Here is a 16,376-nt window from a genome sequence, read left to right as displayed (position 1 = left end):
AATCCCCATCCCCACAGATTATTCACATCGAGTACATCAAGTTACGACGGGGAGTTTCGAGGGGGCGAACGAAACATGTATTGTTTTTGCCGGGGGGAAAATGCGGGCATTGACGGGCCGCGGTTTTTTACCGCCCCCCGATGAACAAACCCCATCAATGCGGTGACAACTCAAAAATTATGGGTATATTTCAGCATGGCGGCCCCCGTGAAACCCAATGTAAATAAAAAGGGGGGATGGACAGTAAAGCGATTTTGGTATTGCGGAAATTTTCGAAAATGTCTGCTAAAAAAAAGGGGCCCGTTTTTTGTACAGATACCGTACTCCCCGAGCGTTCGAATGGGAATTTTCTTCCGATGGTTTGGGGGGGTGAGCGTAACGCTCTCGGATAATGTTCGCTCAACGACTGAAAAATTAAAATTGCGCGGGGGGGTAAGGGGGTGTCCTGCCCCCAATTTTTCGAGCAACAATGTACTCGTACGGAAAGAAACCTTTTTTTTGTGAGTAATTTTAAATTTTTTAATTTTTAAATTTTGGAAAATTCGGAAAAACCTACAATTTTTTTAAATTTTTTGCGAGATACGACGCCAATTATCAAAAATTGCATTTAAAAAATTGAAAAAAAAAAAAAAATCTTTTTTTGGGGAATTTTTTTTTAAAAATTTTTTATTTGTGTTTTTTGGGTATCGCATTTAGGGAATAAAAATTTTTTTTCTTATTTAAACGGTAATATTACATGTAAACCTACGGGGGAAAAAAATTTTTAAAATTTAAAATGCGCGTCGAAAGCTGAAAAATTTGGTAAATACGTTTTGGAATTTTAAAAAGAATTTTTTTAATTTTAAAATTTTCCCAATTGAATGTGCTGGACCACGAAAAACTACCGGGGAGATGACAATGGTCGCGAACCCGCTTTTTGCCCCGGGCGAACGGTTTTTGCAGGGGGAAAAAGCGCTACGGTGGGGCCCCCCTTTTCTTTTTGAAAACGTTTCCATGGGCATTTTTGGGGGGATACAAAATTTTTACGCGAAAGCGCAATGTTGAGTTTTTACGGGGAAACCCCCGAAAACCGTTTTTCATCGGCGGAATGAACGATGAAAAAATTTTTCCTACGCACATCGCACGAAGTAGCCTATATAAAACGCGTCATGGGTTAAACGCGTAGGGAAAAGGGGATCTTCCTTTTCGGTTTTTGTCTTTAAAACGCATTCCAGACGGCGGGACGATGAACGGCCCCCTTTCGATTTTTAGTTTTCAAATTTTGGGGGCCCCTTTTTGTCTTCGTCGGAAAACGGAGGGGCCGGTGTTGATTTTGGGGGGAGCCATTTTATGCAACTGAAATTTTTTTGCACGAATGAAGAAAGGGGGGACTACAAATAAAAAAGAAATTTTTCTATTTTTTTTTCTGTTTTTTTTGACTATTTTTTTTTATACCCCCATACAAAAATTTTTCCCGTCTCGTTTTAGTAATTTTAAAACTTAAAAGGGGGGGGTAGATTTTTATCCACGCAAAGGGTCAAGGGGGCGTTGGGGTGAATGTTGTGGGTTTTCGGAGATTGACATGCTTCCTTCTTTTCATTGGTGGGGCTGCAAAAAGAAAAAAGGGGCTTTTTTTGTTTCTTTTAGCGGGGGTCGTACCCCGTTCCCAACCTTCGAATTTCGGAAGTTTTTGGGGCTTTGGGGAAATTTACTTGAAGTTTTAAACTGGGGGTTTAAGGGGTTTTGAGGGGTTCTCGATTTACATGCTTTTTTGGGGGTACAGAGTGGCGCCCGATCACGCGAAACACCCTTGCCCCTTTGGGAAAAACCCTGACCCCCGCTGGGGTTTGTCGCATTTCTCGTGGCACTCGATGGATCCCGCTTTCCCCTTTGGGGTTTTGGTTTTAAAATTCACTTAAATTGAGGTTTTGCGAAATCCCACCCCCTGTCGCGTTCCGGGAATTTGGGGCGAGCTAGGATAGGGCCCCGGTTCCCGGCCCCCCGGGCCTCGAAACCCCTGCGCATATGGGTTTTTCAAAATCTCGCGTTCTTTTTAATTATCCCCTTTTTAGCACGTTTTCCTTGTCGAAAAAAGCCATTGAAGCGGTGTTAAAATTTGACACCCCGGTTTTCTACAGCGTCGCACTCGCCGAGCTTTTCTCCGCGTTTTAAAAAACCCCGGGGTTTTGTGTGATTAGAGTTTATCACCCCCCCCGTAAATAGGCTCTCAAACGCGGCACGATCTTCCAGACAAGGAAAAGTTCGTGCCCTCGGCTATTCGCCACTCGAAACCCCCACCCCAAGGGGGACGGGGAAAAGGTTTTCCAATTCCAAAATTTACCCGCGACGCGCGATCCTCGCCACCATGGTTGGGGTTTTTCCCAAAGGTGAGGCGGGACCTTTTGGTGGACAAAGCTCTCGAGCCGGGTTTTTGGGGTTTGTGCACTGTTGCAGCCAAAAAGAAAAAATTCCAGAGTAGCGACTGGTTGGGGTGTTTTCCGCAGTTCGCGTTCCCCTCGCTCTGGGTTTTTTCCTGTTTTTTTAAAGGGGGGAAAGTGGGGGATAGGCTGCCAGAGAAAAAAAAGGGGCAAAAAATCTGGATTTGGCACGACCTGCCGTCTTTTCCCCCCCCAAAAAACCGGGGTCAACACCCTGCATGAGACATTCCTTCCCCCTTTTAAGGGGAGCTTTTATTGCATGATGGGCATTTGGTTAAAAAAACCCCCGGTTATAATAAAATTTGGATTACAAAGTTTTTTACGAGCACAATGTACGAATTTCTGAAAAAGGCCCCCAATTTTTACGCGTCCATTTCCTACTGTCATATCCCCAGCACATCCCCCTATCGCCCCCCCGGAAATTTTTCGTCGGCCCCCTCTTGGTTGTTATATCTCCAAAAACTAAATTCCCCCTTTCAAACACTTGTCTTAATATTCGCGAAAAGTTCCCATAAATTTTAAATATTCTAAGTCGATTTTCCTCAATTTACCGATATTCCGAAAAACTACATCGCCTTTGTCCCAAATTCTATTTCCAATGCTTTTAAAAAAATTTTTGGGTTTACACCTCCCCGTCCCAACCCCTTTTTTTGAATCCGCCTACTTTTCGCATTACACTTTTTGCGATTCCGGAATTTTTGAAACGTAACTGAGACCCCGGGTTATGATATTATATATTTATTTTAAAATTTTTTTCCCTTTTTTACCCTTCCTATTGGGTTGCAGGGGTCGGGACGTGTCATCGAAACTTTTACCAAAAAAAAAATTTATTCCCCTTTTCTCCTTTTAACCTCGGAAGGGTCCCCGTTCACGGGGTTTTCTAGATAAAAATCATTATCAACCCCTTTTGACTTTTTTTAAAAAAGAAAAGTAAAAGGGGAAGCAGTAGGGGTTTTTCTTTATCCCCCTTGAAGGGGGGTTTTTTTAGCAGCCCCTTTTAACGTGAGTGCCACCGACTTTAGACAAAAAAAAACTTTTTTGTGGGGCATTTTTTAGGGTGAATGTTGGGGGGGGGATTGGGGTTTTTTTTTTTTTAGGGGTGGAAGCGGGGTCACGCGGCGGGGTGGGGGGGCCCTTTTGCCGGGGGGGATGGGTGTTGGATGGCGGGGTCCCCAAAATACGTGACACCACCCCAAAAAAGGGGATACGTATCATCTATCAGTTAAACAAAAATAGCAGGTGGGACTTATCATATCAGTAAACACCGATTTTGGGGAGACTCCCGGGGGCCCCCCTCCTTCCCCCCCCTATCAGTAATCCCGCGCCCCCCTTTCCCCCGCCATGGTATTCCCCCCCCCCCCCGGGCCCCCCCAGAGGGGGTGGGGGTTGAACCGCCACTGTATACCTACTATTGGATAAGTATAAAATTTTCGAAAAACAATTTTTCCCAAAAAAATTTTTTTCAAGAGGGGCCTATTAAAAACAAAAACTAAGCTGAAAAAACAAAAGATTTTTTCTCTCAATCTGTTAATGAGTTGGGGAAAATTCGTTTTAAATATTCATGGGAAGGTAGAGAGGACAAACGAGTCGAAAAGTCCTTTTCCCCTTTTCAATTTTGCAAAAAATTAAAAGATAATTTTTTAAAAAATTTAAAATTGGTCTTGAAAAAATTTTTTTCAAATATTTTTAATTTTTTGAAAACTGCAAAAAAACCCCTTTTTTTTTTCTCATAAAGTCCTTGGAAAATTTTTTTGAATTTTTTTAGAATTTTTTAAAAAGTATTTTTCACCGCACTATAGTTATAGTTTGTAATATTTAATTATCATTACATTAATTAAAACATTAGACGTTTCGGCCACAATCTGGCCATTTTCAGTAAATTCACAATATTCTTAAAACGCAGAGTTACATATAGCTGATATTAAATTCAACCGTATGATATAATTATATAAACGTGTCTTTTATATATGAAGATGCTTCGTACAATAATATTACACCGCCAATTGTTTTTAGGATGTATTTTAATCACACGAGCATTAACATGTGTAACATAACGAATTTTTTCGAATTTATTAAATTTAATTTCGGATTACAAGTATGTTGGCTATTAAAGAAATGTATAAGAACTTATACGACGAATATTAACACAAGAATACGAATACAATTTTTAAAAAAGTGTCTGAAGGAACGGCTAATTCCTAATCATATGTACAAATTTACACGAAAAGATAATAATAAGCTGTTCCATTCTTCGAAAGAAAGAATTGATAGACTTAAATACAATTTTATTTTTAAATATTATTATATAATATTTAATATCGGGTAGAATTATAATACAAGACGTTTATAAACATCTTGAACAAGTAAAATTTGAAATGTTCAGCATATGTAGACAGATAGAAAAAATTCTACCAAGTAATATATCTAATTCTTTCTTTCGTAGACAAGAAACTAATTTCAACATAATGTGGCGAAAGGAACAGGATAGGATTACCAATAAAATCAAAAACTTGCGAGCTAGTCATAAGTGTAGAGAAAAATCGAAAATTGAGAATATTAACTATAATATAATGCAATTAGACTCTGAGATGAATGGTGATACTTTTAGTGCACCGTTGAAATTAAAGAAAATTTCAACTAAAAATACGACGATTAATGAAATACAATCATCTTATAAAATTAATATTGATCCGGACAGATTCAACACAAATTTTGAAATAACGAGTACTAACGAAGAATGGCTAATAAATCTCAGTAATACTGAAATTTCAGAGAAAGCCAAAGTTATATTGCAATTAGGTCAGCAATTCAACTTACCTAATAATGTCGTCGGCAAAGAAAGGAGTATACTTGAGTTCATCAAACATGTTGAATATAATCTTTTCAGAGCTGATGATGAATTGTGTAAAATGGTTAGGAACGAAACATTTCAAATACTTAAGTCAATAAAGAACTGTGACAACAAAACATTGAATCTTCCGAGAATAGGATTATATATGAAGGTGTAAAGGAAGTGAAGCGATTCATCTCAGAGAATTCTGACATTTTAATAACTAGAGCGGATAATACTATAATAATTATGAATCGGGAAAATTATAGAGAGAAAATGTATGATATTCTCAAGACCACATATAATTTAATATAAGTTAAAAAATTTTTTTCACGTGATTATCAATTTAACAAACAAGATACAAAAAGAGCATAAAGAACCACACCACAGGTTATAATTTGTGATATTTACTTATTATTATATAAATTAAAACATTAAACGTTTCGGCCACAATCTGGCCATCTTCAGTAATACAATAGTCTTCATAACAATAGTCTTCATTACTGAAGATGGCCAGATTGTGGCCGAAACGTTTAATGTTTTAATTTATATAATAATAAGTAAATATCACAAATTATAACCTGTGGTGTGGTTCTTTATGCTCTTTTTGTATCTTGTTTGTTAAATTGATAACCACGTGAAAAAAATTTTTTAACTTATATTTGAATTACACGAGCATTAATATGTGTAAATTACTGCAATTTTTTAATTTCATCGAATGTAATTTTGGTCGGCATGCATGTTTGCTTCTAAAGAAATGTGTACGAACGCACAGAGCAAATTTATACACACGATTGCAAATATTTTTCTTAAAAACCTAAGGGAACGGTTAATTCCTAGTCACATGTATAAATTCACACGTAGTGATAGTGATAGGTTGTTCCAATCTTCGAAAGAAAAAATCGATAGAATAAAACATAAATTTATATTCAAATACTTAAGGGTAGAATTACAGGATGCCTACAAACATCTCGGCAAAATAAAATTCGAATTAATTAACATGTGCAGAGACATTGAGAAAATTCTTCCTAATAACATAGCTGGTTCTTTCTTTCGAAGACAGGAAATAAATTATGATATTATGTGGAACAAAGAAATAGATAGAATTAGCAAAAAAATTTTTTATTTGCGGGCCAAGCACATCCGCCAGGAAGTCAATAGTATCAATTATAATATTAAACAAATTGTGTATCCTGAGATGGATGGGGGTACTTCGTCTGCACCTTTCAAAATTGAGAATGTTCTAATGAAAGTTACGAATTCGGAAAAAATTTATTCAACACACAACATTAATATTGCTCCGGACGGTTTTAATGAAATATTTAATATATGTAACACTAATGAAAAATGGCTGAAAAATCTTAGCAACATTATGATACCGGAAAAAGCAAAAATTGTATTACAACTAGGCCAACATTTCAATTTACCGAACAATATGATTAACAAGAAAAACATTACACAAGAATTTATAAAACACGTAGAATACAGTCTTTTTAAAGCCGACGACGAAACGCGAAATTATGTCAGAAATGAATCCATTCGTATCATGAAATCAATTAAGAAAGGTGATATAAAATCTTTTGAGAACATTGTTTTGAAGGAAGGTGTAGGGGAGGTCAAACGATTCATCTCAGAAAATCCGGAATTATTGATTACTAGAGCGGACAAAGGAAATACCATTGTAATTATGTGTCGGAATAGTTACAAAGAAAAAATTTTTGAGAATCTCAACGATCGCACTACGTACGAATTAATGAAAAATGATCCTACAAATAAAATAACTGCGGGGATTGTGAATTTACTGAAATTTTGGAAGAATAAAGGTTATATCGATTCAAGTTTATACAAAAAATTGCATGTTTCGGACGGTGAACTGCCGAGAGCTTATGGACTGCTAAAGATCCATAAAGAAGGTCACCCTCTAAGATTAATAATTAGTTGCATTAACAGCGTTTTTTATCCACTGGCGACTTTCCTAAAAGACATTATTGACAAGAATAACATAACAAATTTCAGTCATGTAAAAAATAGTCTAGATTTGATACATAAACTTAACGGCAAAGTAATCGATGATGATTTCAGTATTGTATCCTTTGATGTAATCTCTATGTACACGAACATTCCGACTGAATTAGTTATAAAAAGTATTGAGCGTAGATGGGAACTTATTGGATGCAAGACTTCGATTCCTCTGCAAGAGTTCATCAGGGCAATCACAATCATTATTGATTCCACATTTTTCATCTTTGACAAAAAAATTTTTAAACAAATTTTTGGCTTGCGCATGGGTTCTCCTTTGTCTCCGATACTGGCAAATATTGTTTTACAAGATTTAGAACACGAAATTATTACCAAGAATAACATTAAGGCACCGTTTTACTTTCGTTACGTGGATGACATCGTATTAGCGGTACATGAGGAAAAGGTTGAGGAAATTTTAGAATTATTTAATTCATATCACGAAAGGCTTAAATTCACCGTTGACCGATAAAAATGGCATAAATTTCCTAGATGTTAAATCAATTGAACAAGAAGGAAACATCATCTTTGATATGTACAAAAAACCTACCAATTCTGGGAGGTATTTAAATTATTATTCCAATCATCCGTTAACACACAAAAGGGGAGTTATTATTGGGCAACTGGACAGAATTCTATTTTTGTCCCATCCTAAATTTCAGGAAAAAAACATCACGGAACTAATTCGCATTCTTTTAAATAACGGTTATCCCTTAAAGTTTATATTTGCAACAATAAAAAATAGAATTAAGACATTACAAAATAGAAGTAAAAAATGTAATAAAGAAATTGATTCTAATATTAATTCAAAGAAATTTCTTGTGGTGCCGTATTTGAGCAAAGTGTCGGAAAAGTTTAAAAAACTCTCACATGTTCATGATTTTACAAACCCATGAATAAAATGAATGCATTTATTAAGACGGGGAAAGATCCTTTGTCCAGGGATGACCAATGTGGAGTTGTCTACAAAATCGATTGTTTAAATTGTGATTCGTCGTATGTAGGCCAAACAAAAAGAAAATTAAAGACTCGGATAAAAGAACATAAAGCGGATTTAAGAAAATCAACTTCCGAAATTTCAGTGGTTTCACGTCACCGTTTGAACGAGATGCATGAGTTAGATTGGGAAAACATAAAAGTTTTAGACAAGGAACAATCTTTAATAAAAAGAAGAATTTCCGAAATGATACACATAAAAAGACAAATAAGAGGTATCAATAAACAAAGTGACACGGAAAGTCTGCCAGATATTTATTTTCCTTTTCTTAAGATTTCTTTTTCTGTTCAATAATAACTCTAGAAATTTCTAATTTGTTTGACTCAGGCGTATAAATAGTGGTATAATACGCGATATAACAAACAACAACACATAATGTCATGAAGAAAGTCTTATTGTGTGAAAGTGTCATTTGATATTCTTCGCTCAGTTTTTTGGCTGTAAAACAGGTAACGATTATAATTCTTTATATTCGAATAGGAGAAATTAATGACATATAAATTTAAATTTAATTAGAATCTGGAAATTCTTGTTCTACACTTCTTGATATGACTATGGGCGTTATAACATTTTGTACGAAGCATCTGCACACTAAAAAGAACATGTCATTTTTATTACAACAATGGACTGTTGAATTTAATTTCAACTAAATGTATTTTTGCGGTTTATGAAGACTATTGTATTACTGAAGATGGCCAGATTGTGGCCGAAACGTTTAATGTTTTAATTTATATAATAATAAGTAAATATCACAAATTATAACCTGTGGTGTGGTTCTTTATGCTCTTTTTGTATCTTGTTTGTTGTTTGTATAATTTAATAAATAAAGATCCCATTAATAAAATAACTTCTGAAATCGGTAACTTACTAAAAAATTGGAAAAACAAGGGATTCATCGATCTAAATTTATACAAAAAATTGTATCGGACGGCGAACTTCCGAGTTCTTATGGTCTGCCAAAAATTCATAAGGAAAGTCATCCTCTAAGATTGATAGTTAGCTGCATTAACAGTGCTTTTTATCTACTGGCGACCTTCTTAAAAGAAATCATAGATAATAATAAAAAGAATTTTAGTTATGTAATAAAAAACAGTTTTGATTTGATAAATAAACTCAATGGAAAGATAATCGATAAAAATTTTAGTATTATATCATTCGACGTGGTCTTCATGTATACGAACATTCCGACCGATTTTAAAGTATTAAAAGTATGAAAAAGCATTGTATAGTATTAAATTTATTTAGTATTAAAAGTATTAAAAGCATTTTTAGTATTAAAAAGCATTGAACGTAGGTGGAACTTGATTGAAAATAAGACTTCGATTTCTGTACATGAGTTTATTAAAGCAATTATGATTATAATTAACTCTACATTTTTTTAATTTGATAAAAAAATATTTAGATAGATTTTTGGCATGCTAATGGGCTCTCCTTTGTCCCCTATATTAGCGAATATAGTTCTACAAGACTTAGAACAAGAAATTATTACTACTAATAATATTATCTCGTCTTTTTATTTCCGTTATGTGGATGACATTGTGTTAGCGCTGCATAAAGACAGGTTGAAGGAGTTCTGGAATTGTTTAACTCATATCATGAAAGGCTTAGATTTACTGTTGACTTTGACGATGAAAACGACATAAATTTTTTAGACGTAAAATTAATGAGACAAGAAGGAAGAATTATCTTCAATATTTATAAAAAACCTACTAATTCTGGGAGATATTTAAACTATTTTTCGAATCATCCGTTAGTACATAAAAGGGGCGTAATTATTGAGTAATTAGATAGAATTTTGCTTTTATCCCATCCTAAATTTCATGAAAAAAACATCTCTGATTTAATTCATACTCTTTTAAGTAATGGTTATCCTCTTAAATTTATATTTTCAACAATAAAAAATAGAATAAAAACCTTGGAAAGTAGAACTAATTTAGATCAAAATCGTGAGGAAAATAATAACGAATGTGATTCTAATGCTAATTCAAAGAAAAAGTTTTTCACGATACCATACTTAAGCATCTGAGAAATTCAAAAAACTTTCACATATTCATGGCTTTAATATAGCTTATAAACCTATCAATAAAATGAATACATTTATAAAAACTGGAAAAGATTCTTTGCTTAAGGATGACCATCGTGAAGTAGTCTACAAAATTAATTGTTTAAATTGTGAATCTTTTTATGTTGACCAAACAAAAAGGAAATTAAAAACTCGTATAAAAGAACATAAGGCTGATATAAGAAAATCCACTTCCGAGATGTCAGTGGTTTCACGACATCAGTTGAATGAGATGCATGAATTGGATTGGGATAACATAAGAATTTTAGACACAGAACAATCATTAATTGAAAAGAAGAATTTCTGAAATGATATTACATAAAAGGCCAAATAAGTGGTGACTAAAAGGCCAATAAGGAAAATGACACTGAAGGTTTGCCTGATGTTTATCTGCCTCTTCTTAAGAAAGATCTCTCTCACACTTAATAAATAATTCTAGAATTTTCTAAACCTTTGACTCATATATATAAATAGTGGTAAAATATATGATATGACAAATAACAACATATCACACAATATCACGACAAATTTCCATCTGTGCAAAGGATGTACTTGAGATTCATCATTACATTTTTTTGCTGTAAAACAGGTAACGATTCTATGCTTACATATTAGAAGATATTAATGATACACAAATTTGTTAAATTAGAATCTGGAAATTCTCGTTCTTTTCGTGATATGACAATTGGCGATGTAATATTATTGTACGAAGCATCTTCACATATGAAAGAACACGTTTATATAATTATATCATACGACGGTTGAATTTAATGTCAGCTATATGTAACTCTGCGTTTTAAGAATATTGTGAATTTACTGAAGATGGCCAGATTGTGGCCGAAACGTCTAATGTTTTAATTAATGTAATTAATAATTAATAATTAAATATCACAAACTATAACTTGTGCGGTGGTTTTTTATGCTCTTCTTTTCATACGTTTATAATTAATAGTTTAAGTAAATTTCTCTACTGAAGAGGATCTTGACCGTAGTTCGAAACGTATATGTTATAATATTCACTTTGAATAAATGGTAATAAATACACACGAATAACCAGTGTTAGATCAAATTGGCATTTTATTTATTATTTTTTACATACTTAATAATGTAACTTATTGTTTTACTAAAACTGTAACGGTCGTTTTATATATCACATATTTCACTCTTACTTCTTCTGTTATTTCTAGTTTTAATTGTTAATTGTTACTATCATATATTGTAACAATCAGTGTATCGTCAATTTATTTTCACCGGATTCTAACAGTAATTTAAAAATTTTTTGGTGAACAAATTAGTTTTTTAAAAAAGAAAATTAGATCATTGCTAATATATCAATCATATTAAGCGATTTTAACATTTACATTACAAAGGAAAATGTTAAAAATGGGTCGATTTTCGTCCCCAAGCCACACCTAAATAAACCTAGAAAAATCATTGTTTGGTCCTCAGAAAACAGGAAATAACAATCGTTTGTAAGAGAAGTGATGGGAACATTGCTAGAATGACTTAAATATAATAAAAAATGACATTATTCATATCTACATTTAACATGTAAAAAAATGATGATTTTAGCTTGAAACGTAAGTTGATATTCTTCATATAAAGACTACTTTAGCACTATCCAGGATGCACCGGGTGAAGGTACAGTCCGCCTAGCATCCCTTGACAGATCAGGACACTTCGTTACTATTTCTGTAATAATTAGCGACTTCAAATCTTCTCTGCCATGCGTGCGTGCACACGTATGTATACGTATATGTGTGTATATGTGAATATGTGTGTGCATGGTATAGATGAAATGTGATTGAATTTACAATTTATGTGCATTTCATCAGAATCTGATGACATTAATGATGATTTTTCCTCAAAATAATCGTCTAAGAATAGAGCAGGAATTGCCATATTCTCTTGAAATCGAGCTTTACCAAAAAATCACACCAGTGTTGCAACATGAAAACAACATCCCACAACACGTGATCTACTTTGCATACACAAGTGTGCCCAATAATAGCACCAATTCCTCCTTTTATTTTATCAACCAGTAAATATACAAAGTATTTTATAGAATTCGAGTACCTAGAATGCAATATCGAGCTTTGAATAATATATTATTCTGAGGATCTACTGGTATTGAATATTTCGTAAAGTCAATATATATATAGATTCTTTTGCAATAAATTTAATATCACCTGATTGTTTATTATGATCAGCGTAATAACTTTTTGCCATTTTTATCTGATGAAGTACCACACAAACATACAGACAAATCTGATCATCATTAAGTTCATGGAAAAGTCTATTTCAGAGATCTCAATACGTTTAAAAGTTCATCTTCCAGCGTTCAGATTTTTTTCGTAAACCTATTGAGATAAAGCATTTCCTTTATTTAAAAAAGAAATCATTCTTTCTGAAATGAGATGATCAATATTTGATATAATTGGTGGCGTAAATGTTAAATTGAGTAATGTGATCTTAAAATAATCAAACAGAGTTGGAATTGTCGTATTTTGGATCGTTTTATTAAAGTATTTGAACATTTTTTTCACTCTTTCGTTGATGACAACGCAACGATTTTTTGTTATAAGATGCGATCGATTTGCTTGATCAATAGTTAAAGGAGCAGTGGTCCAAGTAGTTAAAGGAAGAATTATCGGCATATTCTGGCATTTTTGCTATGACTGTTTTCTGAGATTTTCGCATCTCAAAAACCGCGATCTACAAGGAAGACGTCACTAGGCTTAAACGAAATCCAAATATTTTTATTTAGTAGTTCATTTAGGATAGATGCATCGTTTTTACTTCCAGAAGGCCTAAACCCCACCAATATAATCATCCGAATACAGCCATCATCGACTTAATTAAGTTTCGATGTTTGTGTATAAAATACGTATTCCGTTGAAATGAAAAGTTAGAACTTTTCCGTATAAAAATGTATATGCCATCTAATACAATGATAATATGGTCACCTAAAGGTGCATGTAACCGTGTAGCAATTAGATTTTGATGGGATATTAGTTCGCGACGATCGCACTAAAATGACAAAATGATTTTAAAAGACAACATCTGATTTGCTCATAATTCGAACTTGCCGTCTGCTGCGTAATATTCCAACGTGTTGCTAATTCTTCAAAAGTGTAGCCACGATAAAGACGTGATAAATAGATATTAAGGGCAAGTTCTGCACAGCGAACATACAACTTCATTCTGCAGCACGTTATGAAATTGTTGTTGATTTAAGCTAGTTTTAAACATGAACATCTTGTCACTCATATTGAGAATTAATGTTACTTTACATACTAATTGTTTATTTCTTTCATTTAGAATAATATTTTTCATTATTTCGAAAGATTTAGCTTTTCAAAGAAACACCAATGCCAGAATTTGTAAGGTTCTCTGAGATAGAAAAAATCATTTTCATGAGAACGACACACGCGTGCTCCATAAGGAACAAACATGTCCTTGCTAGATTTTATATAAATTTCAATACATTTATTTCTTGAGCTGTCTTAACCATCTATCTGCAAAGCAATTAAATATGCATTTCTTATGAGATTGATTGGTTCTTACAAACGGCACAGTTATGCGCAGATCGTCTTCGTTACTGTTAGGATTAGTGGTTTGAGCATTAGATGGCTCACAATTTTTTGAATAACATTTTTTACATATATTATAACTATATCATTACATTTACGATATTCTGTGCGCGGTCTTTTTTCAAGTGACCGTGCACATTAAAAACAATGTTTAGACATAATGAATATTTTCTTTCAAAGTAATGAATATATTATTTCAATCTCCAAAATTAATTTTATTGATCAATAATTACAAAAAGAATCGACTACAGAAATCAAATATCGCTATAAACATTTCAATATTACCGATATTGTAATATCTTAGTTAGCATATAATCACGTGTCGGTAAAAGAAATTATAAATAAATCAGTTGCAATTGATTGTCAGAATTCTGGACAAGAGCAATTTTATTTGATGTAATGTATATAAGTATTAATATGTACAAGTAATTCATAAGAATTAAGAGACACGTAAAGCAAAATATTGCTTATTGATTTGCTTCTGATAGGATCGTGTGTATTGAGAGAAAGGACTTATTACGCAGTAGACGTGATCACTCTGCTTCCTCGAGAGAGAGATGGTAGGCATACGTTTAGGAAGTGTATATATATATATATATATATATATATATATATATATATATATATATATATATATATATATATATATATATATATATATATATATATGTTAGACTCTTGTCGCAAACTTTTCTTATCGCCACAGCTCGGTCCGTCCCCTCGAATATCTATGAAAAATTAAGAATTTCTAAGATCTTGTTTATCTATATAGTTTTTCGTAATAACTTTTCCGTCAAGTATATATTTTTTAAAATTATTTTATGTTTGAACTTTATTTTCAACGGAATTCGAAACCCTGACTGTATTATAAATAAACTATTTCTGTGACGAGAATACTTTAAATATTTCTTAATATTATGATTTGGAAACAGGATCGTTTACTTGAATAAATCAAATTAATACGAGAAGCGCCGGTTACGGTCAAAATTAGATGTTAAGAGTAATATACATTTTTAGAAATTTATATAGTATTTTACATAAAGCTGGAACATTAATTTTTTTATTAACATTCGATTTATGAACTATCTGGAATTAATTTTTTCTTTACAGTTTAATTTGCTGTTTATTTGAATATTCGTAAGATCTTTGGCCAATCATGGGACTTAATTTTTCCTATACATCAATGATTCTAGGAAAAATTTGTGAAAACATAGAAAAATCATTTATTTTATAAATGGTTAAATGATAGACATGATTCCATTTCAAATGTAAAATGAAAATGAGTTTTCCAAAACGATTTAAAGTAGAAAATGTAAAATGCCATTTCCATTTTAAATACATACTTAAAATGGAATTATTTTTAATATTACCCAGCCCTAGATTAGTATAATGTTGTTTGACTATTTCGTTTGTATTCTAATTCTATCGAGAAAGTCGAGTGATCGCGTCTATTTTCTGACATTATTAGTAAACGCGTAAATATAAAACCAGTAAATAGTTCGTAACAGCAATTAAAGATAGATAGACTAGCGAAGATATGCATTTGTACAATTATATGCTTACTTAAATATGTTTATATTAGTATGCACCTCTGTATAACAGATTTTGGTTAATGTTATTTTTTACTTTAGATTTGACTAATGTCATATTTGAACCATTCTATTATAGCAATGTTCCCATCACTTCCCGGACAAACGATTGCTATTTCCTGTTTTCTGAGGACTCAAACGATGATTTTTCTAGATTTATTCAGATCTAGCTTGGGGATGAAAATCGACCTATTTTTAACATTTTCCTTTCAATAGATTATACATATTTAAGAAAAATAAAATATCAGATATATATCAATATTTTTTAAAATTTTACTAGATAATTTATGTAATATTGTAATTTTGATCCAAGAACCCAATTACTCTTATGTAATATTATAATTTTTGAATTCGTTTTAATATTGAGAATGATCCGATCAGCGTCGAAAAGTTTATTATTGTATTTCTTTATATTTATTTCGGAATATTAAATGTTCTTACTTTATTTTTAACTGGCTCGTAGTCCTTCTATTTATTTATATTGACTTACTCTAAGTGAGCTATATTATTAATTTATTTTTTAAATAAAATCCCTCATTTTTTATAACACATTCTTATAGCTGACTTCAAGATCTTTTCAAAACACTATAATAATGTTATTTTTGTTAAGTATTTTCCAAGTTATGAGATTTTAAAGTTACAGTACTACTGGCATTTGCATTACCGACAGTGTCAGACTGATGGCTAAAACTTTTGAAATGTTATTCAAGACCATTGGAAAATGTTCCTCTTTTTTATTTCAAGTTTTACATTAAAAATTCATTTTTACATTTTTACATAAAATAAAAATATGATTATATTCTTAGAAACTATTTTTATAAATGTCGATACATTATTTACTATTATTTCGAGAATAGACTACTGTAAAT

At 32.5% G+C, this 16,376-nt stretch overlaps 1 protein-coding gene across 1 annotated transcript; it reads left to right on the top strand.

Annotated features, from left to right (window-relative positions):
* Positions 1–6,098: 6,098 nt before the first annotated feature.
* Positions 6,099–10,258, top strand: LOC147908048 (uncharacterized). Its single transcript, XM_087411486.1, has 2 exons — positions 6,099–8,712; positions 8,780–10,258. Exon 1 carries the CDS (start codon positions 6,248–6,250, stop codon positions 7,736–7,738), a length of 1,491 nt encoding a protein of 496 aa, XP_087267612.1. The 5' UTR covers positions 6,099–6,247; the 3' UTR covers positions 7,739–8,712; positions 8,780–10,258.
* The last annotated feature ends 6,118 nt before the right edge of the window (positions 10,259–16,376 follow it).

Source organism: Acromyrmex echinatior, chromosome 11 (assembly GCF_024713525.1).
Source record: "Acromyrmex echinatior isolate Ae372 chromosome 11, ASM2471352v2, whole genome shotgun sequence".
Classification (NCBI taxonomy): Eukaryota; Metazoa; Arthropoda; class Insecta; order Hymenoptera; family Formicidae; genus Acromyrmex; species Acromyrmex echinatior.
Note: the sequence above shows the minus strand (reverse complement) of the source record. Positions and strands in the feature narration are given on the sequence as shown.

Excerpts from the sequence above, each read along its gene's own strand:
- LOC147908048 (XM_087411486.1), top strand. The coding sequence starts at position 6,248 with ATGTGCAGAGACATTGAGAAAATTCTTCCTAATAACATAGCTGGTTCT.